A 13,143-nucleotide genomic window follows, 5' to 3' on the forward strand; every position below is an offset into this window, starting at 1 on the left:
TAATTAGAAAGTAGAGCAACGACCCTTAGGGTCCCATGGTGTGATTGTGCTTCTCAAAAGCAAAAGTTAACTCAGGCACTTGTAGCAGGCTGATGCTTTGCAAGACAACTCATCAGGACTTAAAATAGCTGCTAGACACGTGCACATGTGAAGATTAAGCAAAGCAGCCCTGATGTAACACTGTGGCCAGGTGAGAGCAGAGGAAGTGATGTTCAACCAGGCGAAAATGCTCTCGGTCTATGATAAGGTTGTGTGTGCCATATATAGCTGATGAACTGCTGTGTGAGTAAGCTTGCATGAAGAGCAAAAGGGTGTTAAAGGCAGGCTTTTTGGAGGGGGCATGTGTCACTCGCCTGTCTTGTCTGCTGGCTAAACTCACTTTATACCAATAAAGAGACCCAGTTTTTCTGCTCTTTGTTTTCTTGTACACCACAGCAAACACTGTGGATTCAAGAGCATGAACCCAAAGAACCTAAATAATGAAAAAGAATTTGTCTGAAGGCATCTCAATCACGATGGGTGCTTTAGGGGAGTTGAGATCTTGGGTTGAGCCAGGCTGGTTTGCAGTCCTGGAGGAGTTCCCCAGAGTGCCCAGGCAAGACCATGCAACCTTCTGGGCCCACATCTGACGTGCATCCAAGAGACAGAGCCAGCAGTTGGAGTTGCTGGGACATTCAGTTTTTATTGAACACTTTAAATAAGCTGGGTATATATTACTAGCAATTATTATTAATAATAATAAAAAACACAAAGAGTTCTGCATTCACCAGTGCATTGTGCAGGAGGGAGGAAAGCCGGCTCCCACCCTTGCCGGGGGCCAGGCAGCCTAGCTGTGCTGCCCACTGGCCCCATCCCCATGATGCCAGGATGGCATCCTGGCCCCTCTGCCAGCATCCTGCTCCCAAACCTGCATGCCAGGGAGATGTGAGGTGCTGTGCTGACTCAGCACCCAACCCTCAGCATCAGTCAGGCAGGGACAACCCTAGTGCTGGCAATCCTCCCCGTGCACTGCCCACAGGCATTGCCCCTCTACGGTCCCCTGCCCTCTTCTCCCCATGTCAGGGACTGGCTGTGCTCCCCACGCTTGTGGACACACATGGGTTCACCCACCAGCCCCCCAGGATCCCCAAAAACACACATACACACGCTGACCTCTCTACCCCAGCCCAGTCCCTCTCACCCGCCTGGGTGCAGGGAACTCCCAGTTCTCCCAAGGTAGCAGGCCCATTGTAAACCCCTCTGTGACAGCCTGCAGGAAGGTGAGCCCTTGGGGAAAGGGGGTCCTGGATCCAGGGCTTGAGCCCCGTGGCCCCCGCGGGGGACCAGCCCTGCCGCTCGGGGCAGTGCTCAGGGCAGCAGTGTTATTGCACTTTGGTCCCCAGCAGAGACCCAGCCCACCTCCAGGGTTCCCTGCAGATCCCCAAGGCTGATCCTGGTGGGGTGAGTGCCTGAGTGCCTGGGCAGCGCCGCGGCAGCCACAGCACTTGGCACCACGGCCACTGGTGGCCACCACGTGCCGAGTGATGACAGACCGTGGGGGTGTGCCAGGCTCCTGCACTGCCCAGTGCTGCGGTTGCAGAGGGGTGCAAGGGGCAGCTGGACTCAGCCCCACTCCCCAGGGTCCCCATCACTAGGACTGTGCCTCCGGCAGCTTCAGGCTGGGCTCAGCCAGCACTGGCCCCGGGGCTTTCTGGTGTTGGCCCCGGTCGTGGCAGATGAGGCTTTTGGCCTCGCAGTTGAGGTTCTGGTAGCGGGGCGGGCTGGGCGCTGGCCGGTGGCAGATGGAGGCAAAGCTGAAGCTGAAGGGACTGAGGCAGCAGCCAGGGCAGGGTAGCACTTCATCCTGCTCCAGCATGGCACCGGAGCTGTGCCCAGGCAGCATGGCCGAGCGCTCCGTCCGCTCCAGCGCTGCTGCGCAGGAGATGCTGAGCTCAGAGAAGCCGTGCTCCAGCCCGCTGCCCCAGGCCAGAGGTTTGCTGACCATCATGTGGTTGTTGTTGATGAGGAGCCCGTTGGGGGCCCGCACGTCTGGCTGCCAGGCCCGCGTGCCCGAGGATGAGGTGCGGATGAAGTTGCTGTTGAGGGGCAGCGGGCCGGGCTGCGGTGGCTTGGAGCTGTCTGGGCCGCGGTCCATCTGCTCCTCTGCCTTGGGGCTGGGGGCTCCTCCCCACGCTGGGGGAGGAAGGAGGGCGGGGGGCTGGGGGTCGTCAGTGGGATGAGAGGACCCCATAGCCAGCTCCAGGCCCCCCCGGTGGGGCAGCTCGGGAGAAGAGGGCAGAGAGTGGCACTTGCGGGGGCTGCTGGCGGGCGCTGAGAAGTCGCACTGCACCTCCACGGCCGGCTCGGGCGTCACGGGGTTGCTGAGCTGCAGCGGGTCGGGGGGCGGCAGGTCGAAGGTGAGCGAGATGACCGACTTGCTCGGCGTGTCAAAGAGCTTGATCTTCCCCCCCTTCAAGTCCTCACGCTGGGAGAAGGGGTTGACACGGGGGGATGTCTCCTTGGACCTGGCCCCGCTGTAAGGCTCCAGCGGCCGCAGCAGGGTGGGTGACTTGGAAGGGAACATGTCAGACTGGCTGCGGGACAGGCGCTGGTCTGGCTGCAGGTGCTGTGTCCCCAGCTCACGCAGGGGCGACTGCTCGGTGTGGCTGGCTGACCTCCTGGCCACCCCTGGGCATGGGCACAGGAGAGTGTCACCAGCAGCCAGCAGCTGCCCCTGTGGGGTGCTATGGGGTGTCGGGCACCCAACAAGGTAGGGGTGCACCCCAAGGGAGGAACAGGGACCAGCTCTATCCCAGAGATCTCACACACCCCTGTCTCCTCCCCTACAGCTGATGGGGTGGGATGGGAAACCCCACACTTCCCCACCTTTCCACCCTGCTACGGCCTGTCCCCGAGGCGCCCACGTACCAGTGAGTGTGGCTGCAGCTCCAGATGCAGGCAGACTCTCCCCGATGCCGAACAGGGTGGTCCTGGCACCCTCGGCGCCCAGCTGGTGCTGCAGGATGCTCTCCAGGCACTGCGTGATTTCCAGGAATGAGGGGCGGGAGGTGGGCTCCATCTGTGGGCAGCAGGGATTCCCCGTCAGGGCTGTGCCTCCTCAAGCACCCCAGGGAGCCCTGCAGAGCAGAGGCAGCTCCCTGCTCGCCCTGTGAGCAGGCCAGGCAGCCTGTCCTGCCCGCCTGCCCTAGCTGGGAAGGGCAGCCAGCGGAGGTGGGAGTCTCACACTGCAGCAGTGAAAAGCCAGCTGGAGGAAGGCCGCTGGGCAGTCAATTCCCACCATGGTGCGGAAAGTGGTGACGTCCAGACCAAAATCCTGCACCAGGGAAAGGAAGAAGAGTAAGGCTGGGTCTCCTAGGGCACCATAAGGCCCAGGGGATCCAACATGGGCTGGCCCCCTACCCCCTGCACTGTCACACAGGACTGTGGATCTGGAAGCACCCCAGCAGGGACACAGCAGGGGAGGACTCTGATGTCACCCCAAATTGGGCTAAGGTTGGGGGATATTATGACACAGATACCACTTCTGCCCTCTGCCTTAATGTAACTGCCCTGTTCTCCTTTCCAGGCTCACTATGGGTTCTGAAGTCACCAGCAGAGACCATCCCTCCCTCCCTGGGCAGCAAGTGGAACACAGCACCCTAGCCCTGAGATGTGGGACCAGTCCTGCACATGGATCTCTGCCCCATACAGAATGGCCCCCCCTTGTTTGATGAAATGGCCCCAGCCCCTGTGCTGCTGCCCACAACTCCCCGTTCACATCCCAGAGTCACCTCAGTGCGGGGCAGGTAGTCGGGGTCAGCTGGCACACGAGCGATGGTCTCACACAGGATGATGCCGTATGCAAACACATCGGCCTGCAGAGAGCAGGGACTCGTCAGTGCACCCTGCAGCCCTCAGCTGATGTGCCCACCACGCTGCAAGGCCACAGCCCTTCTCCTCCCTGCAGCACCACACTGGGGCTCTGGCACCTTGTCACCAGAGGGATGCCCAATTCCTTCCCTCCGGATGCACCCCAGGACTGCAAACCACTGGCAGCACAAGCCTGAGTAAAGCCCCACACAGGGCAGCCTCACCTTCTCGTTGTAGATCTCCCCACGCAGCACCTCGGGTGCCATCCAGTACGGGGAGCCCACCACGGCCAACGGCTCCTTCTCGCTGCCCTCACTGGGAGATAAGGGGAATATCAGCTGCCCAGTCCCCCACATGCCCAACCTCCCATCCCCCTGCTGCAGCAGCCCAGATCACCATCTCTATCTCCTTTCCTGGGCTAAGCCTCTTCCATGCACTCTGCAAACTTATCTCTCCCCAGTCACACCCCCCTCTTCTCCACCTCCTCCTAGCCATTCCCAAACCGCTCCTGGAGTCTGCCCTGCCAAGGACTATCTCACCACTCCCACTCCTGTAGCAGCACCTCTCTGGCTACAGACAACATTATCGTGGGAGAGACTGTGAGAAGGTCAGAGAAAAGAATGCTAAGCAATTCTTATCTTCACTTGCTGCACCTGTTGTTGAGAACATGTGGAATGTGTTATGGAGAGTTGTTTACCAAAGGGTGATTTCTTAACTGGCCACTGGTGGCGGTGTTTGGATTGAAAGAACGATTGGATTCACTTGTATCGTGACCACCTGGTGAGGGTGATGGGTTTCTTAATAAGTGCAGTATAATAAAGTGATTGATCAGCCTTCTGAGAGTCACGGAGTCAATGCCCCAATACTGCCCCTTAGCAGATGCCCTGCAGTCATTCCCACCCTTTTAGCTGCATCTCCAAGGTCCACCCCTCTCCAGCTTCTGCTCTGAGTGGGCTCCAGGGATGGACAGGTGGATGCTGCCCGCGTACCTGTAGGTGGGGATCTTTTCTGCCAAGCCGAAGTCACCCACTACAGCTGTGTAGCCACTGGCCTCGCAGCGCACCAGGCAGTTCTGTGGGCACAGGAGGACCTGTCACACCAAGTGCACCAGCCCTACCTCCCTGGCCACTGTTTTCAGGATGTCCCAGCACAGCCTCCTGCTCCCCAGCCTGCCACACCTCAGGCAGCAAGGAAGCAACACGGGTACGGGACAACATGGGAATGCGGTGCCCTGGGACATCCCATACCTTGGAGGTGAGGTCACGGTGGAAAATGCCCTTGGAGTGCAGGTAGCGTAGGCCATGGGCGATGTCGAGGGCCAGCTTGACACGCATGGACCAGGAGAGGGGCACAGGGCTGTCCAGCAGCTGCTCCAGGTTCCCACCGTTGATGTACTGATGGGGAGAGCCAGGTCATTGCACCACAGCATCCCTCCCCATCTTTCCTCCTAATGCATATTCCAACCAACCCACACCACAGCCTCCCAGCAGGCCTTGTCTGCACATGTCACAGGCCAAGAATGTGTCCCCATAGGCGTCACTGTCCCTTCCCCAGGCTTGCAGGAACCCCGAGACTCACGGCTGTTGCCACACTCTTACCTCTGTCAGTGCATGCAGCTGTCCCTGGTGCACACACACCCCCATGAACCTGTGAGACAGAGGAGATCTGAGGGTGGCTGTGGCAGGGACCAGACCCAACAGCTTATCCAGCAGCAGCAGTAGCTCCAAACCCCCAGGCCAGGGAAAAGGGGGGCCGGCAGTGGGGCAGCAGGTCCTACCTGAGGATGTTGGGGTGCGAGAGGCGGTTCATGAGCTGCACCTCCCGCAGCATGTTGCCCCGGTTGCTGGTCAGCTTGTTCATCTTCAGCACCATGATCTGCCCCGACTGGCGGTGCCGCACCTGGAGGGGATGCAGGGAAAGCTGAGCCCCACCTCTGCAGCCCCCATGGACACGAGGCTTCACCCGGCTCCCACCCCAGCCCAGAGAGGGGAGCTAAGCATCCCACGGCACCCCAGGGACCACCAGGGCTAGGGGGCACTTTCCCCACCTCTCCAAGCACTCCCAGGACTGATGACACACAGCCCCATCCCTCCTGGGGCACCCTGCTTGTTATGCTCCCTCCACCATGCTACACTGCCCTGAACTCTGAGAGGCAACAACAGCTCCACAAGCTGTGAGCCCAGCTCCACTGTAAGAACAGGCAAGCACAGGATTGGGAAGCATCAGGGAGGACTGGTTTTGGGTCAGCACCACCCAGCCAGACCCTACCAGCACGGGGTGGAGCAAAGAGGGGGCACACTGCCCCTCAGAACCAGCTTTAGGTGTGGCCAGCTGTAGTGCTTGACCCTAGTCTGGCAGGGCATGGAGCCTGGATGAGCTGTATATTTAGCCAGCCCCAGCCCAACACTGTCATGCGATCTGGGGGCCTGGTCCCCCGCCAAGAACAGCAGCTGGAGCACAGCCAAGCACGGACACCCTGTCCATCTGCAGCTCCCTGGCATGTGCAGGGCAAGGGAAGAGCACGGGATGCCCTGACCTAACACTGTTGTGGGGGGACCAAACCAGTGTTGAGGGTCCCCTCCTGAGCAGGTGCTGGGGGTGGGATGCCAGCCCCGCCTCGGAGCAGCAGCTGCCCGGGGGGACAACCCAGCGGATCCCAGCTGCCCCCCAGCACACACAGAGCTGTGCACGGAGGCACAGGCATTCCTCAGTGCTGCCGTCAGCTCCCTGCTCTTCTCCTTTTTAGTCAATGCTGGTTGAGGCTGCTGAGCTGGTGCCAGCCCTGGCCAGCCCCACAACACCCCCACAACACCCCTCACGTCAGGGATTGCCTTCCCAGGAAAAACACAGGGGGTTGGCAGGATGTCCAGCACCCCTGTCCTGCTCCTAGCTTGGCCCTTGTCCCCACCACAACAGAGGGAGGCTGGCATGCTGGCCCCTCCAGGGCTCTCCTTTCACCCCATGGCCAGCACTGCTCCTGGGGTGCATGCCAGGATGGGCATCTATCCAGCAGAAAACACCCAGAGGATGGAGCAGCAGCACATCCCTTCAAGAGGCCCTGGGGAAAATGAGTGCTCTGTGAAAGTCCTTCTACATGTCTGTGTGCACTGATGCCAAACCAGTCCCAGTCAGAGTGGAAGTGAGAGGCAATAACTGTGCTGTGCCACCATCAGCTCCCTGAGCTCATGCAGAGGCTTTGAATAATTCAGCAGACACCTGCCTGTGGGCACCCTGCTCCAGTTACACCTGTGCCATCTCCAGCCAGCCCCAGAGAGCCAGCTGGCACTCCTGACCCACCGGCAGGGGCCACGTGACAGCAGAGCTCGGAGTGGACCCTGACGAGTGGCAAGGGGACACCCGGACACCTGCCACCACAGGCCCCTATCCTGGCACCCACCATGCTGCACGGAGAAGGGAGGGTGGATTTCCCCATGCCTCCTCCTTGCTGAGCACTGGACACACTGAGCTCCTGGGTTCAGGGAGAGCCTGTCCCAGGGTGAAACTGCAGGGCCTGCTGTGGGGAGCACCCAGAGCGCTCCCTCTAATGGGGCTCCAATCCTCCCTGTGCTCACTGCCCTGCTCATCACACCACTGCCCAGCAGCACCTGGAACTGCTGACAATGCCATCCTGACACCCCAGGACTCCTTGGTCACACCTGGACCAAGGGCAAGGGGCAACCCCACCCCATCTCACCCATCACTGCCCTTCCTCCACCCCATCCCTGTCGGTGGGGCAGCTGAGGGCAGCACCAGAAACAGAAACTGGGCTCTCAGCCAGGCTTCAGTGCAGGCTTTAAGGAGGTGGCCTGTGTGACCAAAGCAGGGTGGGCACAGTCTCCCTTGGTCCCTCCAGCTCCCCATGGAGCCGGGGGTTGAGGAAGGCAGGGCCTGGACAAGGCCAGCAGGATCCACAGCCTTGCCCAGCCTCTGGCACTGGGTGCTGCCCAGCAAAAGCTATCATTTCTGACCCAGCTCTCCTGGTGGCAGTGCTTCCTTCCCTTCCCACGCCACGTGGGGCTGGCAGGACTGGCTGGGTCAGTTTGGCTGGCACCAGCAGCTGCCAGACAGCAGGACTGGGCTCAGTGTTGCAGGCAGGCTCATGCCCGCCGGGATGGCTGGAGGCGGCACGGCTCCGGCGCCACGCGCCCACGCCAGGAATGCCCAGGAATGCCATGTGGCATGCACAGTGCTGGCACCTGGTGGCCATGGCCGCAGGGCTGGCCAGCTCCCTGCCAGCAGTGGCAGCCCTGCATCAGGGAGCAGCATCTGGTGGGCGCCAGCTCAGCCCCACACAGTCGGTCGGGAGGTACCCTGGCTGAATTCCTCATTGAAAAGCCACCTGCCATTGGAATGGGCTGAGTGAGGGCTGAGCGCAGTCACATGGGGTTGGACACCTTTAGACTGTAGGAGGGGCAGCCTGGGGGAGGGAAGGTCTTGCGAAAGCTGCTTCTTCAGGAATTATCCCAGGGATCCCGGGAGCTCCTGCCCAGTACAGCCCTGCCCCAATGTCTTTTTCCGTGATTCCACCCCCATGGGGCATGATGTCCTTGAGGCTGTCCAATGAACTCACTTGTGAGGCCCTGTTCTGCCATCTCCCCTGCAAGGCGAGCCCATACCTGGGACAGCTCAAGGCCAGCCCAGACCTGGGACAGCAGGGAAGGAGTTAGGCTCCCTTTCCATGACTCCCACAGGCACTGCCCAGTTTACCCAGTCTATCCAGGTGCTAGCACCAGCCCAGCACCCTGGCACCCCCTGACACAGACCCAGCAGCAAAGGGCATCAGGCATGGCTGCAGGGGGCTCAAAGCCCCCCACTAAGGAGGTTTCCTCCCTCACTGCCGTCCAGAGAAGGCAGCAGGCAGCACAACCTCCTCGGGCAGGAAGGTGTCCCCTCTCGCCTCTCTCATGCACCCTGGCATGGTGCCCAGGAATCCCAGCGCATTCCCCGGAGCTGAGCTCAGCCGGGCAGCCGTGTGGGGCTGCAGGGGGAGGGCATGCCACTTGTCCCCCACCCAGGAAACAGGCAAGCCCTCACCCCTCACCGATGCTCCCCAGCATCCCTCATGGCCGGTGCGTTCAGGGGTACGGCGGGTGAGCCAGGGTGCCGTGGCATGTTGGTCCCATCCCATCTGCCGCCAGCACACAGGGCTGGGGGATGGGCCGGGCTGGCGGCAGCCCCAGCCTGGGCACAAGGGATCTGAGCTCTTTTAACAGCGGAAATTAGAGTCTTATTTAAAGAGCATGCTAATCAGAGCAAGCAGACGGCCTGCTCCCTCCCCACAGCCGGCGCTCCCGTCTAGACATGGGGCAAAGCTCCCTGACATCTCCCCATCCGGAGGTCTCAGCAGCCACCCCCCGGCAGCTCGCACTGGGAACAGCCTGGCACACAGCCCCACTCTCTGCTCATTGCCCTGCCCCACACAGGCAGGGCACAGTCACACAGGGACACCAACCTGCACCCGTCACTCCTGAGAGTTCTGTGGGGGACACAGGAGGGGACAAGGGAGCTTGCAATGGCACTGGTAACCCACAGCCACCCACAACAACTGCATCTGAGCTCACAGGAATCACAGTAACACAACAGGCTGGGACTGGAAAGTGTGCTCATCAAATGGAAAAGGCAGAATCAGTCAAGACAGACTTTGAGGATGAGACAAAGCACCTGTTCCTGGAGGGTGCTTGAGCACCAGCATCCCCCACCTTCTGTTCTCCCAGGGCACAGCAGGGGCCGGGGCAGTGCCAGTGCTACACTGTGGTGGCAGATCACTGCCTGGCCTGGCTGGCAAGGCTGGAGCATGCCCTGTGACAAAGCAGGAGAGGGGCTGGCAGCTCTCCAGCTGGTCAGCACAACACGTTTCCTGTGCCCAGGACTCCCAAGCAGCAGCTGCGGGGCCAGGGCTGCTCCCAGCCTTGCCATGGCTGGCTGACCTTGGCTAATTCACTTCCTCCCTGCCTGCCTTAGTTTCCCCATCAGTGTCACGCTGCTTCATTCTGCTCTGTAAAACGAGGCAAGGTCCCTGATGAAGGGCAGCAGATAAGAGGAAGGGACTTGCTCCATTAGTTGCACCGGAAAATTGGAAGTAAATAGAAAACTCCAAAGGTTGGTGGGGAAGCGAGCAGAGATGGGCAAGTGACAGTGATGCCAAAACCTCCTGAGCCATGCCCATGCTGGAAGCTGCTAAACTTCACACAAACACACACACACAACCAGGAAATGGGGTGCTGGACAGAGCACATCATAGAGCTGCACCCTGGGAGATGGCATTTCCAAGAGGATGTGCAACATCAGGGCATGAGGCTGAGATTCAGATGAGTGAAGGCCTCTGGACAGAGCCCCAAGGATACTGCCCACAGCCCCTGTGTCTGCTGCAGCCAGCACATGGGAAAGTAAGACAGGGATTTGAGGAAGAGATGCAACAATGGTTCAAGGGCTGGAGAAAACGCCTGGCACAAACAGACCTGGCTCAATCTGCTCAGTCAATTGGAAATAGAGAGGTGGCTTCCTGCAATGTCTGTGTATCTGAGAAAATGGGGGGGCTAGTGCCTCTGAAATTGCACAGGGAAAGGCACTGAGAACCAGCTGCTCCAGAGGGAAAACAGCCCTGCTCTGCAGCACAGTGGGGAATCAGCTATGAACAAGCGCCATGAAAAAGAGCAGCTTCTTGTCACTGGTGTCTCCTGTTTGCTCTGGACAGCCTTTCTGAGAGAGGTGCTTGACTGGAGGGGCTACCTTGGGACACCAGGGCTAGGACACACTGAGCCCTTTGGTTTTAATGCTGAGAAGACAGTCAGATGCTTGTCAGCACCCTGCCTGGCCCTGGCTCAGCTCCACACCAGGACCGAGCTACCTGCGCAGGGGCAGAGATGTCAAGGTCCCCTCCCTGTCCCCCTCACCCACCAAGGCTGGAATGACACACGGCTCAGGAGCCACACAGAGCAGGCAAATTCAAGTGCCCACAGCCTTGGAAAGCTAGAGAAGGAGCAAGGGAGGTGGGAGGAAAATGGGTCCTGGGCTGCCCTGCCAAGCTCTGTCCTCCTCGCGAGCTCTGGCGGCCAAACCCCAGCTCAGATCCCAGGCTTACCCCACCATCCTGCTGAGCTCTTGGACTCAATCCACCGCACGAGCACAAAGCCCCATCTGGCCCCCTCCCATCCCTGCTTCCTTGCCACCATGCACACATGTCGACTACTGATCCTGATCCCTTCCCACCCCTCAACCTTCGCCAATCCCCCAAATCCTACGTGCCAGTGGCCCTACAAGAACCTGAACAGTGTATGGGAGAAGGAGCATTTTGTGGCTCCTGCAGAGAGTGGGAAAACAAACAGCGAGGCAAGAAGAGACTGTGGCCTCGCTGAGACATGGGAGCATCCATTATTAAAGAGCCATATCCACGCCTGACATTATTAAATGCCTCCCTCTGCTCCAAGGTGATGTTGTGCACTCCAAGCCAGAGATCAATAGCAGAAACCCAGCCAGCAGGGAGGTCATGGCTCCACTGGGAGCTCCAGGAGGGAGCATGGAGGAGAGGGACTTCTCTGCACATTCCCCATGGCCCCTCACAGGACACCTCTTTGGTGGCTGAAGAGGAAACAGGTTTTGGGGTCCCACTGCTGAGTGGGGAATGGTGTCAGGGCTGGAGAGGGACCCCAGGGTACTGCCAGGATGTGAATGCCCTGATGGTTGTGCTGCCTGTGACCTCAGTGACTGTGGTGGCAGGTAGTGGGGGTTGTGCCCAGCCCTAAGCCGCTCTTTGAGGGATATGAAGCCAGCAGATCACCACTTAAGGGCAGTCCTAACCCGTGGCTTATGGTACCTTAAGTGATGCCGAGGCTGAAAACAACACATGCACACACCTCCCCTCTGGTGAGGAGAGGTAGTGGTGAGACCGAGGCACAGCCCTTCATCCTCAGCAGCAGGGCACTGGCCTGGCAGGATACTGCCAGCATGCACCTCTGCCTCATTGCTGGAGACCCCGAGCTCCCCACCAGCACTCACACACCCCTATCCTGGGCACGGGCCACACACAGGCATCCCCACCCTGACAGTTCCTGAGAGGATGGAGGACAAAGGCAGCTCTGGGGGCTCAGCCAGGAGCCAGCCCCCTGCTCTTCTACAGCATCACGCCCCTGTCCCACAGCCAAACACCTTCGTGGGGGTCCCGCGGGGAATCCTGCACACCACCTGCTCAGCAGGCCCGGCAACGCCGGACATCACCTTGCAGTGCCTAGGAACGCTACCTGGATTGCCTGCCACCGGCACACCCCGGGCGGGCTCGGCTGTCCAGCCCTGTGACGGGGGTCCCCAGGGCTCGGCTGCCGCCACCCGACCCCCCGCGCACCCCACGGCGCGGCGCTCGGAGCGCTCAGCCTCCCCGGCTGTAAACAGAGCCGGCGCTCCCCTCCCCCTGCCCGGGGCGATGGAGGCACAACGCCCCGGCCGGGACGGGGCGAGCGCGGCGTCCCCAGCTCCGCTCGGCACCGCCCGGAGCAGCCCCGGCCTCGCCCGGCTGCCGGGGGATCGCGCTCCCCAGCCGAGGGCGCGGCCGGGGCTGCGCTGTTGCCGCGGTCCCGGGGGACGCCCGGATCGCGGCGGGATGCCCCGCGGCCCGCCATCCCCGCTCCCGCTCCGCACACCTTGAAGACCTCGGAGAAGAAGCCGGCCCCGATCTTCTCGCAGTAGAAGTCGTCGATGCGCGCCAGGGTGGAGACGGCGCTGCGCAGCGCCCGGTACGAGGAGGGCCGCAGCCGCCCGCAGCCCGGCCACGGCCCCGCCGCCTCCCCCTCGCCCTCGCTGGGCCGTCGCGGCAGCTTCTCCCACTCCATGTCGGTCCCGCCGAGCACCCCCAGCGCCATTCACATCCCCGCCGGGGCAGCCGCGCGGCCGGGGCGCCACCGCTCTCCCGGCCCCCGGGGCGATGCTAGCGGCAGCGGCGGCGGCGGCGGCGGCGGCGCGGGGCGGGCGGCGCTCCGGGGCGCTCCGCGCTCATGGCCCGGCGCCGGCGCCCCCCCGACCCCTGCCGCGGCCCGGCGCTGCGCCTCCGCCGCCCCGAGCGCTGGCACCGGCGGGGCGGGGCTGGGGCGGGGACAGCCCTTAACTCCTTGGGACCCGCCGGCGTCGCCGCCGAGCCCGGCGGGAGAGCCCCCCACCACCGCCCTGCCCGCCCCGCGCTGCCCGCCCGGTCCCGCACGCCCCGGGGTCCGCGCCCAGCGGCAACGGGCTCCGGTGGGTGCCGATAGGGCGTCTCCCTGCGCGCCAGAGTGTGCTGTGAGGCCCTGAGATCCCGGGGAAGAGCTT

At 61.6% G+C, this 13,143-nt stretch overlaps 1 protein-coding gene across 1 annotated transcript; it reads right to left on the reverse strand.

Moving 5' to 3' along the window:
• Positions 1-662: 662 nt before the first annotated feature.
• TESK1 (testis associated actin remodelling kinase 1) lies at positions 663-12,701 on the reverse strand. Its single transcript, XM_054283354.1, has 10 exons — positions 12,483-12,701; positions 5,627-5,748; positions 5,448-5,496; positions 5,097-5,243; positions 4,839-4,921; positions 4,074-4,164; positions 3,771-3,854; positions 3,224-3,313; positions 2,908-3,058; positions 663-2,667 (listed from the first exon to the last, which is right to left on the reverse strand). The coding sequence occupies exons 1-10, from the start codon at positions 12,699-12,701 to the stop codon at positions 1,631-1,633; spliced, it is 2,073 nt and encodes a 690-aa protein (XP_054139329.1). The 3' UTR covers positions 663-1,630.
• Positions 12,702-13,143: the final 442 nt, after the last annotated feature.

This window comes from Melozone crissalis, unplaced genomic scaffold (genome assembly GCF_028551555.1).
Source record: "Melozone crissalis strain CALT ecotype California unplaced genomic scaffold, PUWL_Pcris_2 ptg000036l_1, whole genome shotgun sequence".
NCBI classification, from domain to species: Eukaryota; Metazoa; Chordata; class Aves; order Passeriformes; family Passerellidae; genus Melozone; species Melozone crissalis.